A 12,905-nucleotide genomic window follows, 5' to 3' on the forward strand; every position below is an offset into this window, starting at 1 on the left:
CACACCCTGCTTTCATTTCCTCCATTCTGCAGGGAGTATAAACCTGATTCCCTCAGCCCTCCCTGACCCAGACTTTGTCACAGGGCCCTGGGGTTCTCCATGAGGCTGTGAGCATGCATAGAACCTGGCTTTTCCAGAGCACCTGAGTGATTGCTCAGAGTGACTATTGTTCCAGTGTGGGAATGAATGAATGGGGATGGGTTTTCTGGAATAGACAGGACTGTCGCTGCCCTCCCTGGGTCCCCAGAAACCCCATGTGATAGTTCCTCCAGCCAGGTCTCACGCTTGTCTCTCTTATCTTATTTCCTCTCCTTCTATCAGAGGAGGGGCCAGTTCCCCTGATCTCATTCAATCAGCACATCCAAGCAGTCACCCCTGAGACAACAGCAGCTCTCTAGGAGGAACTGCAGGGAGGTAAGGCCTGGAGTGCTGGACGGTACAGACCCCCATCCCATAGGAGGGCCACACCCATCCCTCTGTGTTCTGGGGACCGGGAGAATGAGTCCTGTTTGGTCTGACCTTTGTGATCTTGGACAGGTTCTTAATATTAATCACAATGGTATTGATACAGCGCCTGCTTTCCACCAGTTCCCTGTGTGTTTGTGTGTGTGGAGCCAGAGGTCAACCTTCCGTGCTCCTTAGCAGCGATCATCTTAAAAGATTTATTTTTAGTATTTTAAAGTACGTGTGTGTGCATATGAATGTAGGTATATGCATGTGTGTGCGTCAGTCAGATGTCAACCTTGAGAGATGTTGCTTAAGGAGCAGTCCACCTTAAAATGGTTTTTATTATTTTAAAGTGTGTATGTGTGTTTGTGGGTACGTGTGTGAATGCAGCTGCCTGTAGAGGCCAGAGGAATTGGGACCCCTGGAATGAAGTTATAAAGGCAGTGTGAGCTGCCCAACATGGGCACTGGGAATCAAACACTGGTCCCCTGGAGATGCAGTGTGTGTTTTCTGTGGAGCCATCTCTCCAGTCCCCTATCTTGTCTTTTTGAGTTAAGGTCTCCGGGACCTGGGTTTCACTGATGAGTTTACGCTGGCTGGTCAGTGAGCCCCTAGGATCTACCTGTCTTTACCTCTCCAGCCCTGAGATTACACTCATATGTCACCATGCCTTTCTTTATACCTGGGTGCTGGGATCAAACTCAGGTCCTCTTCTATTTTTCCCACCCACCCCACACCCTTTTGAATAGTTCTCATTTTCTTGTTCCAGTAGTCCTACAAGCTAGGGACTGTTGGGAGAGACATCATGTTAGGGGGACACAGGCTCAGGAAGGCTACACTTGGCTTGCTCAAAACTGCATTGGGGGAGAAGAGCAGCTGGAATGTTAGTTCCTTGCCTAGTTCAGCTTCACTGATTCCTAGTGTCCATCCTATTGCTAGGTATACTGGCAACTCTGAAATAGGTTCGTCTCTTGCCCAGGCTGCAGGCTTCTGGTTCCTTGGTGCCAGGCTCAACCCTCCTTTTTTTCCACCTCGCCATGGCCAACATCACATTGAAGTCGTTCTGTCCGCTCTTAGAGGAGATGATCCAGCTTCCAAGTCACAGCAACTCTAGCATCCGCTATATTGACCACGTGTCAGTGCTGCTGCATGGGCTGGCTGCGCTGCTGGGTCTGGTGGAGAACGGACTCATCCTGTTTGTGGTGGGCTGTCGTATGCGTCAGACGGTGGTCACCACCTGGGTGCTGCACCTGGCGCTGTCTGACTTGCTAGCATCCGCCTCCCTGCCCTTCTTCACCTACTTCCTGGCGGTGGGCCACTCGTGGGAGCTGGGTACCACCTTCTGCAAGTTTCACTCCTCGATCTTCTTTCTCAACATGTTTGCCAGCGGCTTTCTGCTCAGCGCCATCAGCCTGGACCGCTGCCTGCAGGTGGTGCGGCCGGTGTGGGCACAGAATCACCGCACGGTGGCGGTTGCGCACAGAGTCTGCCTGATGCTCTGGGCTCTGGCGGTGCTCAACACAGTACCCTATTTCGTGTTCCGGGACACCATCCCGAGGTTGGACGGCCGCATCATGTGCTATTACAACATGCTGCTCTTGAACCCAGGGCCAGACCGCGACGCAACGTGTGACTACCGCCAGAAGGCTCTGGCGGTGAGCAAGTTCTTGCTGGCCTTCGTGGTGCCTCTGGCCATTATCGCCATGAGCCATGTGGCCGTGAGCCTGCAACTGCGCCACCGCGGCCGCCAGAGGACAGGCCGCTTCGTGCGCCTGGTGGCAGCCATCGTGGTGGCCTTTGTGCTCTGCTGGGGGCCCTACCATGTCTTCAGTTTGCTGGAGGCCCGTGCCCATGCTGTTCCCACGTTAAGGCAGCTCGTCTCACGCGGGCTGCCCTTCGTCACCAGCCTGGCTTTCTTCAACAGCGTGGTCAATCCGCTGCTTTACGTGCTCACCTGTCCGGACATGCTGCACAAACTGAAGCGCTCGCTGCGTTCAGTGTTTGAAAGCGTGCTGGTGGAGGACAGCGACTTGAGCGGTGGGCCTGGCAGCCGCCGCCGCCGTGCCTCCTCCACTACCACAGCCTCCACGGTCCTGCTGGCTGGCCGCCTTCCCCGACTGCATCCTGCCCGGCTGATTAGCTGGATGCGGGGTAATAGTGCAGAGCCCCAGCAGAGCGTCCCAGCGCAGGCCCAGAAACAAGGCTCACTGAACCTCGCCCTGAGCTCCACCTCCGATTAGACCAGCACAGCCCGGGTGGCACGCCAACACACCCCTGGCATCTCACCATACACCTTTGAAACGTACATAGCCAATGCTAGGCCCAGCTCATCTCTCTTCCGGGCAGGGCCCAGGGAACCAGTTTGTGAACTGAAAGCGGTCTTTCTTAAACACTTTAATCTTGCCTCGTGGAGCTGGGAGAGGATCAGCAGGGTGCCAAAGTGGCCTTTGGAGGCGAGCGCTACCTGGTTCCTGACCTCCACGTTTTTACATTTTTAAGAACGGAAGTACTTGAACTGCCTAGGGATCTCGCTAGGCTAACAGGATGAGATTTTGTACTTCTAATGCCTCCCAGGTAGCTTGCCCATGGACAACTGGAGTCACACAGGTTAAACCCACAGCCCACATCTCAGAAGGCGCTGCTTTGTGGACAAGGAGGAAACTCTGCCACGGACAATGGTGTATATGGGGTTACAGTGGCAGGAGAGTTAAGCAGTTTCCGGCCTACCACCTTCACTTTCAACGCCCTCCCCACTGTGGTCTTTGAGTCTGATGCTTTTATTACACTTTGTTGGTTGTGTGATAGGTGTGTCAACTCCAGCTCAGGGATCTAACTGCTTAGTTTTAGAGCTGCCGCTGCCAGAGGCTACATTCCATCCTTCAGCATCTCAGGTTCAACTCTACCCAGAGAGAACATCCTCCAGCTACCCTGGGTATCACAGCTGCCTCAGGACAGGGCCCAGCAGCTAAAACTGGCAATCCACAGGTGGGGGTGGGGGGCACTCTGCACCAGCCATGGACTTTCCATCACACTTCATCTAATGTCTTGCCCACCATGGAGGGAATGTCAGTAGCTGGAGGATACGAAGGGCAGACGAGACATTCTCAGGATCTCTTGAACCACCAAGGCCAGGCTGGTTGTCAGTTCTCAGTGCCAAGCAGGCCTCAAGCCCGTGGCAGGTGCACAAATTGGATGGTAAAATGTCACCTTCTACTCCCCCAGAGCACATATCTGTCAGACCATGCATTTCCATTGTTTATTAGGAGAATGAAAACCCAATGAGGCAGGGACTTGTCTTTCTGGAAGCCCAGACTGTACTTGTGCAGACATTAATAAACACTTCTGTGGAAGCCCAGGTGGGCACGGCTCAAGTCCTAAGGTTTCTACAGTCCAATGTAGGAAAGGGGTACTAGAGAGGAACCCAGTTCCCTGCAACCTCCCCATTTACAGGAAGGGGCAGGCTTCAGTCACCAGAGGGGACAGATGAGCAGAAGTCACAAGTGATCAAGGTTGTTGGTCTTTGAGAAAATGGAGGAGCTGACGTCTGACATCAGGCTTCCAGGTGAGGGCTAGACTCAGGACCCCGAGGCGGAAGTTAGTTACCAGCTCACTGGGGAACAAGTCACAGTTCAAGATCTTTTGTTGTTATTGTTTGAGACAGGGCTTCTCTAGCCTGGCTGTCCTGGAACTCATTCTGTAGACCAGGTTGGTCTCAAACTCTGAGATCTGCCTGTCTCTGCTTCCCAAGTGCCGGGATTTAAGACACGTGCCACCATCCTAGCAACAGTTCAAGATCTTAAGGCACTTTGGAAAAGACCTAAAAGGAGATAGAGAGAGTTAAATATCTCCTGAGACCCCGTGAGGTCCTGGGTTCCCTCTGGGCTTCACTCCCTGTCTTAATGCGACAGAGTTGGTGTGCTGGCCCCAGGAGAGATGTCTGACAGTGGCCTGAGAGGTGGCTTGTTGTGGCTCTTGGCTTGTGGAGGCCTCCGTGCCGTCCTGAGTTCAGACCTTGGCCACAGGCCGCTGGGGTGGCTCCTTCTGGAGCAAGGCCAGGGTGTCTCTCTTTTCAATGGAGCGCAGCTGCTTCTTCTTCGCCTTCTTGATTTTGGCGGGGTTTCGGATCTGGGAAATAGGAGGAATCAGTATCGCTGAGGACTCTTTTCTGGGGAAAAGGAAGGCAGGGGCCCAGGACTGCAGCACGACAGTGGACCGTGTAAGGCAGGGAGCCCAAGCACCTTACTGGCCTCTTTCACCTGGTCACACCCACATCTCTTGGATGGGTGTACTCACCACTTGGACAATCTCAGCCTTCCGCTCATTCTCTAGGCGGCGTTTCAGGTTCTCTGCCCGGCGTGCCTTCTTCTCCTGAAACACACAAAGGGGATCTCAGGCCCTAGTGAGTGAGAACTGGTACAACCAGGAGACGCCTGCTTAGACTCCAGGCTATTCTACGGGGTGAGTGGAGGCCTATGCGTTTCTGGGGAAAAACAATGGTACATTACTTATCTTGTGGGCCTGGAGCTGAGCCTATTGTGGCAAGAGTACCTGGCTCCAAATTAGAAGGTGTGGGCAGAGATGTGGATGCCTTCCCACCCAGAGGTCCCATGTACTAGCTGCCAGGGAGAAGGCTATATATAAGGTTCCCTCTTTCATGCAACTTTCCCAGGATTCCTTCTGCCCAGGCTCAGGTGTACCAGAATGAGGATGCAAGGTCAGAATATAGCTGGGCTCTGAACCTGGTCCCAGGAAGGGCTGGGCAGACTGAGCTGTCAAAAGGCTCTGGAGGAACCCGGTCCAGCTTGAATTTTCATTTGGATACTCTCTAATTAGGTTATTGTGGCTGAGTCTATGTCTCCACTTCCTCACCTCACAGTAAAGTTGACCACAGGCCCCACCTCACCAGACTGACTTGAGAAGTGTGCAATCAAAGCTTGGAATAGTACCAGCTCTGGGGACATTCAGAGCCTTTTCTGGGGGTGTGAAGTCTGGGGTTTCTTAGCTATGCTGCTATTGTATCCCAGCAGGGCTAGGACAGGGATGGTGGCTTCAACATTAAATGGTATATGGTCAGGGCCTTTTGTGACCTTAACAACTTTAAGTCATCAGGGTACCCTGGGCCCTTGGAGAGGAAGTAACCTTTCCTTCTATGTATTAGGAGGCTGGGAGGATGCACATCTCCAGTTGTTTGTGAGACGGCAACTGTTTTGCCCAAGAGGGAGCCAAGGCTGCACAGGAAGGGATGACGCCTCAGTAACAGATGGGTCTGGAGAGACTCAAAGTAAGGTGGAGGGATGATGCCCTAGTGGCTGGCCCATCCCTCTTCTCAGTGGCCAAGCTGGGTCTACAGATCTGAGACAAGCTGCTTGACTCTGGATCAGTGCTCCTTCTATACCTTGGGCTTACCAGACTAGAAGTGACACCTGAACTTAATTCCGGGGACAGTGCTGCTGACCTTGCTTACTGAGTACTGCCTGTTGAAGTGACACTGGGACTCTCCCTAAGGCTTCCTGGAGGCGGAAGGTGTTAGAAACGAGCCTCTGTGGTGCTGGGCCCAAGACCTTGTACATGCCAGTCAAGTGCTCTACCACTGAGCTATGTCACAAGCACAAACCTTAATGAGGACATTTTTGGTTATGAGATGGGGGCTAGGGAAGTGAATTGAAAGGGAAGTACAGGGACCACCCATGGGCCAGTGTGTAGAAGTCTCTTCTAGAAAGAGCAGATTTGAGATAAGCTTTTCCCTCATAAGCAGGTCTCAGAGAGGGGTTGAGTTCACCAAATTGAAAACTCCTGCCACTAAGATGGCTTGCTGGCCTCCATCTTGGGCACCTCATTCTACTTCCATGTCTCCTGCATGCCCCTGAGCCAGAGATTTTAACTGGATGGCAGAGTGGGAATCTCACCACGGCCCCAGACTACACTTTGTCCCCCTGGGGCCCTCATCCCGGAGCTTTAAGTCACACTCCCGCAGCCCTTGTCTGCTGAGCATACATGTATTTGGCCTCTGCAATCCCGACTTGGCCGGATGTCCTGTTACCTGCCGGCGCCTCTGTTTCTCCTCCTCTAGGTGCCGGGCGAAGTCCTTGGTCAGCTTCCTCTCCTGTCGTTCCTTCATTTTCCGCTGCCAGGAGGTACGCAGGGGCTTGTCCTGAACCATCTGGGAGAACCTTAGCAGGAGAAGAGGCACTTAGGGGATCACTGTGATGCTGCCTTCACACCCTGCTCTCACTGGGCTCTGGGTCTGCTTCTCGTCCTCTCCTGCCTGACTGGCATTCAGCCTTCTATAAAAACTTAGGGTGGATGGGCCGTTAGGCATGTGGCTCTGAGGTCAGCCTGTGCTGTCCATTCTAGAGGAACACACCAAGACCTAGAGAATCTTCTTCTTCCTGAGTATAGGTTGAGACTTGAACCTTTCTGTACCAATAAAGCCTCAACTGTGAAGTTTAATTGCCACCAAACATGGTAACCTGTGAAGATGAGATGCTTGCTCCCTAGAGGGGTGTGGTTTTAATTCCAAACATCAAGAACAAGGGGGCTTTTTTGTAACAATTCTGATTCTTTCTTAGATTGTGGGGTGTCAAGGTGGTGGAGTGGGATTAGGGGATTTCTGACAAGTCTGGCTTCTCTGAGAGTAAAATGTTCTAGAGCCATAGAATAGAGTGACTTCTGTAAGGACATATTTAGGGTGTGCTTAAACACTCTAGGAGGTGAAGTGCAGGGAAACGAAGCTGGGCCAGGAAATGTGAGAACTGGGAAGCTGGTGTTGAGACTCATAAAACTCAGCTCTTCCTTTTCTGTACTCTTCAAGAGTTCTGGGACAAAATTAAAATAAAATGAAAACAAGTCATGCTCAGTTTCCCCTCAGTCACTTGCCAAGCCTGCTGAGTGTCCCTTGGGCCTTCTTTTCCCCAGAACTCTAAGACTCCTCAGCAGATTGTTCCAGTGTCCTTCTGCTTCCTACACTTCAATCTTGACTCCCGCAGGAGTTCCTATTTACCTGTCTATTACAGGGTCTCTTGAGGAAACCCTGGCTGTATGCTGGGCAGTCAGTTCCTGACCACATGAAGGTCAACACTGCTTTTCTGAGCTGTCTGCTCCCTTCCTAGGAGTCTGACACACAGAGTCTGGAACTTGGCCCCAGGCTCATTCATAAGCAGTCTGGTTCTGCCCCGCCCCACTGCACTGTTAACTTCTGATATCCTCCCCTGCCAGGTCCCTAAAAACAGAGCAGTGAGTGCATTGTGGACTTCCTTCCTACCCTAAAAAACTGGGATTTGAGAATCCTGAAAGGACAAGATGATGGAAGCGTGGAGAAGTCAGAGCCACAGAAGTGGTGCTATGTCTTCTCAGAGCAGCAGTGTCAAGAGCATGCTGCATCACGGAACCAGCCCACATCTCGTCTGCCCTCAAAGGGAGTCACTATGCACAGGCTGCTGTAGCACTTGAATTGTGGTTCATGTTAAGAAAACTCATAGGATCTTGACTTCATTTCATAAACTCAATGTAAACAGTCACACAAGGCTGGTGTACTCACTAAAGTATTGAGGCAGTGCTGATGTACAGCACCAGTTACTGGAGATAGAAGACAGGCCTGGACGTCTGGTCCTGAGCCGTCACTCACTGCCTGTGTGACCCTCTCAGCTATGGCATCTTCCTGTGTGCAGATAATGGAGTGCAGAGGGATAACAGCTTGGGAGAGCTGGGACCAAGTACCCTCCTATCCCTTACTGGTGGAATGTTCCAGGCCCGCTTCCCAGTTCTGCTGACTCCTCTCTTCTTCCCACTCACCGTATCAGAGGCACTTCATACTCACTAAACCCATCCTCCCCTCCAAGTGTGAGTGCAGGCCCCAAGGCTCTACACTGAACTCAGCTAGCTCCATCACCCTCTTCCCAGCCTGAACCTCTCTGCCTGGTTATGTGTGGCCATCAGTGGCCTAGATACTGTGACTTGCTGACACAGGGAAAAGGGTCACTTCAAAGTTTCTGATTGGTGCCTTTCTCCATAAGCTTCACTGTCTTCCATTTAATGGGGTGGAAGATGATGTCTGTGAAGAGCCTGCACGAAGCCTAGCAGTCAACCCTCAGTTAAGGCCATTTTTCTTAATGCCCTGTTCTGAATAGGAAGGACTCTTGTCTCTGGCTGAAATTTCAACTGAACCCCACTTCTCTTTTCCTGCTGCTTTTCCACATGAGCCTCTTCATTCCTTCACCCAAAGATATGAACTGAGCATTTACGAAGCCCCAGCACTGAAAGCACAGCGAAGACTTCATGTCTTAAGAAGGCTTCAACCAGAATCAAGTCAGACCAACAGAAGCCGGTTAATGGGTTCTGATCACACCTGATCCATGCTCACATCCCGTGTCTTGTTTAGCTTCCCTGAGTCCTGGCTTCCTTGGATGTACAACATCAATAGCAGCTACACTTGCGCCAAAGGTCAGGATAAAGATTAGATGTGATCCCGTGTGCTGCTGGGAGCGGAGGACTCCCCCTTTGGTCAGTCCCTATTGAAATGGTACAAAACCAGTGTCTGGCGACACATTTTATCAAAGACAATAATATCTAGGAGACAACAGAGGAAAGGACCTCACTGTGTTCAAGTAACGGCGCCTTTCTTGCGCTGCCTCCCTCACCAGATGTGGTCAACAAAATAAATATTCTTGGAACAAACTCTCAACTCCGGACAAAGAGGACAGAAGGGTCGGGTGTGGGGGCGCAGGCCTTTAATACCAGCGTTACGGCGGCAGACGCAGGCAGATCTCCTTGGATTCCAGGACTGCCGGTGCTGCACACTGAGACCCTGTCTCAAAATAAAAAAGGATGGGCGGGAAGCTCACAAGAACCCCTCCGAGGGCAGACAACACTAGACAAATGGCCACTGAGGGTCTCCCTCCCCAACCTCAGGGCGTTTGACATTCTGATTATCACCATGTTTGCTAACTTCATTCGGGCGAAGGCAGGGTCCAAACACACGGAGAGCCCTACCCATGGCCCATGCTACCCCCTACTTTACCTCTTCTTGGAGCGATCTTTCCACACACGCCCGGATTTGGGCTTCCCCTTCGGGATTACAGGAAGCTCCTCTTTCTCCTTCAATTTCTTGGGCGCCGGGGTCTGGGGAGAAGATATAAGTCGCTTCTTTATATCGTGGCCTCCTGCCACCGTCTTGCCAGCCGGAGGTAGCCTGCTTGGTTCCTGCTGTTGCTCTGAGGAGCTGGGTGCCTGGGATGTCAGCTCTTGTACTGGCTGCGAGGGCTCGGGACCCGGTGCTTGCTGGCCCGGGCAAGGCTCTGGGGATCCTGGTACCAACTCCTCCTTAGCGTGGACCACCTCTGAGTCCAGTTCTCCCACCGTGGCAGAGAATTTGGATGGCTCCTCCCGTTGGGGGGTTTCCGGACTCGATTCTCTCTGTCCTGTAGGTGACTCCAGGCCCACATCTTGCTGAGATTGGAGGGATCCGGAGTCAGGCTCTGACTGCCTTTGGGGCGACCCGAAGCCTGTATCCTGTTTCGGACAGGGTGATCCGGGGCTTGTCTCCGGCTGAGGTTGGGGAGACGCAAGGCCCAGTGGCTGCACTTTCTCAGACTTCGGCTCGCTGGTTTCTTCTGAGTTCGACTCGAACTCTACAAGGGCCCGTCTCGCCCGGGAAACTGCGGGATCAGGAAGGGTCTTTCCGGACACAGGTTTCAAGCCTTCAAGCCGCCGGCTGCGCCTCAGCGGCGTATCCATGGCTCACGTGCAGCCTCCGTCGCATTCGGTACAACCGGCGCCTTCATGTGACGTCAGACGCAGTCACTTCCGTACGGGGCAGGAAGCGCACATCTCAAGACGCTGTGCTGGTGGTGGCCCGTGGTATAACAGGGCCGCCCGCCCCTAGACTAGTACACGCGTGCGTAGCGTGCGTGAAATCGTTGTTTAGCGTTTAATGAGTCTGGTTGCTGTTTTTCCGGTGTGTATGCGTGCTTTTTTTTAAAAAAATTTTTTTTAATGCTGTTTCTAGGTGCTGGAGAAGTAGGAGCCTTTTTATTTTTATTTTTCTGAGAGAAGAGGTTGGCAAGAAGACCGAGGGAGTCCGTAGGCAGGGGCGAAAGATCCTATTAACTCTGTAACATTAGGGACTTGAAACGTCGCGTGTTCTTCTGACCTCAGTTTTCTGTTTTGTAACATAGAGGTTTTTGCTCTGTGTTACAAAGGAGGATATGCTGGGTCCTCTATTGAGCGGGAACTCTAAGTCTTGAGTTGTGTTATCTGTTCCCGCCTTTGCCACCTCCCTGGTCAGTCCCCTGCCTCCCTGGTCCCGCTTCGGGGGTGCTGAGAGCCCTCCTGTTCCTGATCCTAGGACAGCTCCAGGGAGTTGTTGGGCACTATTTCTCCCAGCTCTTCCAGCCTCCCAACTCTCAAAGGAATAGGTTCTGTTTGGTTACTTAAATCCCTGCCCCTGCTTGAATGGCTCAGTACTCAGAATTACACCATGGGCTGCCCGAGGGCTCCGGAGGAGCTGCTGTGCCTCTGCTTCTGCTGCCTCAGCTCACCTGGCTTCCTGACACTTAACCTCTGTCTGGGGGGGATCACTTGCAAATGATCAGATCGCATCCCGGGTCTACTTAAACAGCTCAGGGCCTAATTTTATGTATTTTATGTAATTTTATGTCCAGGGTGTGTGAGAGAGGTGGCTTTTGAATAGAGGACTTTGGGTGTGCCTCTGATATATATGAGATTCCTCTTGAGCCCAGCCTGCCACTCTCATAGTGCAGAAGTCAGGGGAGGCTCCTGAAATTTGCCAGTACTTAACTTACTTTCATGAATCAAGCCCGAGGATAGGAAGGGGCTTCTGTGTTCCCTAGAGACCTCCGCAGGGTTCATCCCCAGGCTTTTGTGACAGCAATCTGGTGTTCATGAGCCCCCAAGGGCTTCTCTTCCTGGCTCACTTTCCCACTCGTTTATGTTCGCCGGGGAGGGGCGCTTTGAAACAGATTCTTTTCATGTAGATCCTCAACTCAAGAGTTGGCACCTGCTACTGTATCAAAGATCTCCTGCACCTTGAATCTCCTGGCAGAACAGTGAGATGCAGGGGCCTACTGAAAGTCTGTCTGCTTCTTTGTCTATGTCTGTCTGGGCTTGTCTTTCAAACTTTCTTGGTTCAAGCCAGGCAGTGGTGGCGCACACCTTTAATCCCAGCACTCGGGAGGCAGAGGCAGGCGGATTTCTGTGAGTTCGAGGCCAGCCTAGTCTACAAGAGCTAGTTCCAAGCCGGGCGATGGTGGCGCACGCCTTTAATCCCAGCACTCGGGAGGCAGAGGCAGGCGGATCTCTGTGAGTTCGAGACCAGCAAGTTCCAGGACAGGCCCCCCCCAAAGCCACAGAGAAACCCTGTCTCGAAAAACCAAAAAAAAAAAAAAAAAAAAAAAGCTAGTTCCAGGACAGGAACCAAAAGCTACGGAGAAACCCTGTCTCGAAAAAATTAAAAAAAAAAAATTCTGTCAATAAACTTTCTTGGTTCAAGCATGCACATCGCTGTGTGCTCCTGCCTGGAGAAATCACACGTGTCCCCGTCCCCGTGTGTATGTGTGCATCTATCAATGCAGCAAGTGTTTAGTTAGTGCCAGGGATTTAAACTCTCAACTGTGCTGCCCTGATTGGGGGGAAGATTGAAGCCTAGGAGAGTATCTGATCCATATCATGGGTCCTTCTGTGGGCACTGGTTTCCTTCAGTCAGCGGATCTCAGGTTACATAAATAAGCCAGACCTTGTCCAGTCAGCACTTCAGGGCATGTGTGACATGCCCTTCCGGTGCATAGGCCAGGGAGCAGTTGGGAACAGGACTGTCTGCAGGAGGGGCAGTTGCCAGGCAGCTAAACCTTCCAGCTCCGTAACTAATCCTGGCTCATGCTGCCTGACTTTGGCCAAGTGCCTATCCTTTCTGTGCCCTGGTTACCTTCTGGAGAACAGGGAGATTTACTATGAAGAGTTGAGACTTCGGAATCAAACAGGCCAGGTGTGACTCCTCCCTCTATTTGTTATCTGACCTTTACCAGTGCCCAAGGATCTCTGTGCCTCAGTTTCCTTATTATTACAATGAGAGTCTCAGGAGGCACCTGCCCCTGGGGTGGTTGTGAGGAGTAAACCGGGTTGCACACTTAATCACTTGGCAGCAGGCTCTTCTGTCTGCTACTCGGGTTGCTTACACATTCAAGGACGCATTTCCTATAGCTTTTCTAGAATCGTCTTCTAGTCAGACTGAAATCTGTCTCTCCAACGGTTCCCCAGTTCCCTTCCTTCCTACCTCCCCCAGAGCTGACTGTACATAGTGTTCAGTCCCAAACTCCCCCTGCAACCCTGCTGCATCTCAGAAAGCTCGCCAAATAATGACCCCTCCCAAGAGATGCTTCCAGAGGGTATTTAAACAGACGTGTGGTTTTTCAGGTCTTCTTTCCTGTCTCCTCTGGGGGGGGGGG

At 52.1% G+C, this 12,905-nt stretch overlaps 2 protein-coding genes across 2 annotated transcripts; one reads left to right on the forward strand and one right to left on the reverse strand.

The window, feature by feature from the left end:
- Window positions 1-1,484: 1,484 nt before the first annotated feature.
- Ptgdr2 (prostaglandin D2 receptor 2) lies at window positions 1,485-2,744 on the forward strand. The gene has a single exon (XM_005369694.2). It carries the CDS (start codon window positions 1,485-1,487, stop codon window positions 2,685-2,687), a length of 1,203 nt encoding a protein of 400 aa, XP_005369751.1. The 3' UTR covers window positions 2,688-2,744.
- A 1,406-nt stretch (window positions 2,745-4,150) lies between these two features.
- Window positions 4,151-10,208, reverse strand: Ccdc86 (coiled-coil domain containing 86). The gene is made up of 4 exons (XM_005369655.2): window positions 9,464-10,208; window positions 6,488-6,617; window positions 4,741-4,815; window positions 4,151-4,572 (listed from the first exon to the last, which is right to left on the reverse strand). The coding sequence occupies exons 1-4, from the start codon at window positions 10,177-10,179 to the stop codon at window positions 4,453-4,455; spliced, it is 1,041 nt and encodes a 346-aa protein (XP_005369712.1). The 5' UTR covers window positions 10,180-10,208; the 3' UTR covers window positions 4,151-4,452.
- Between the last annotated feature and the right edge of the window lie 2,697 nt (window positions 10,209-12,905).

This window comes from Microtus ochrogaster, unplaced genomic scaffold (assembly GCF_000317375.1).
Source record: "Microtus ochrogaster isolate Prairie Vole_2 unplaced genomic scaffold, MicOch1.0 UNK56, whole genome shotgun sequence".
NCBI lineage: Eukaryota > Metazoa > Chordata > Mammalia > Rodentia > Cricetidae > Microtus > Microtus ochrogaster.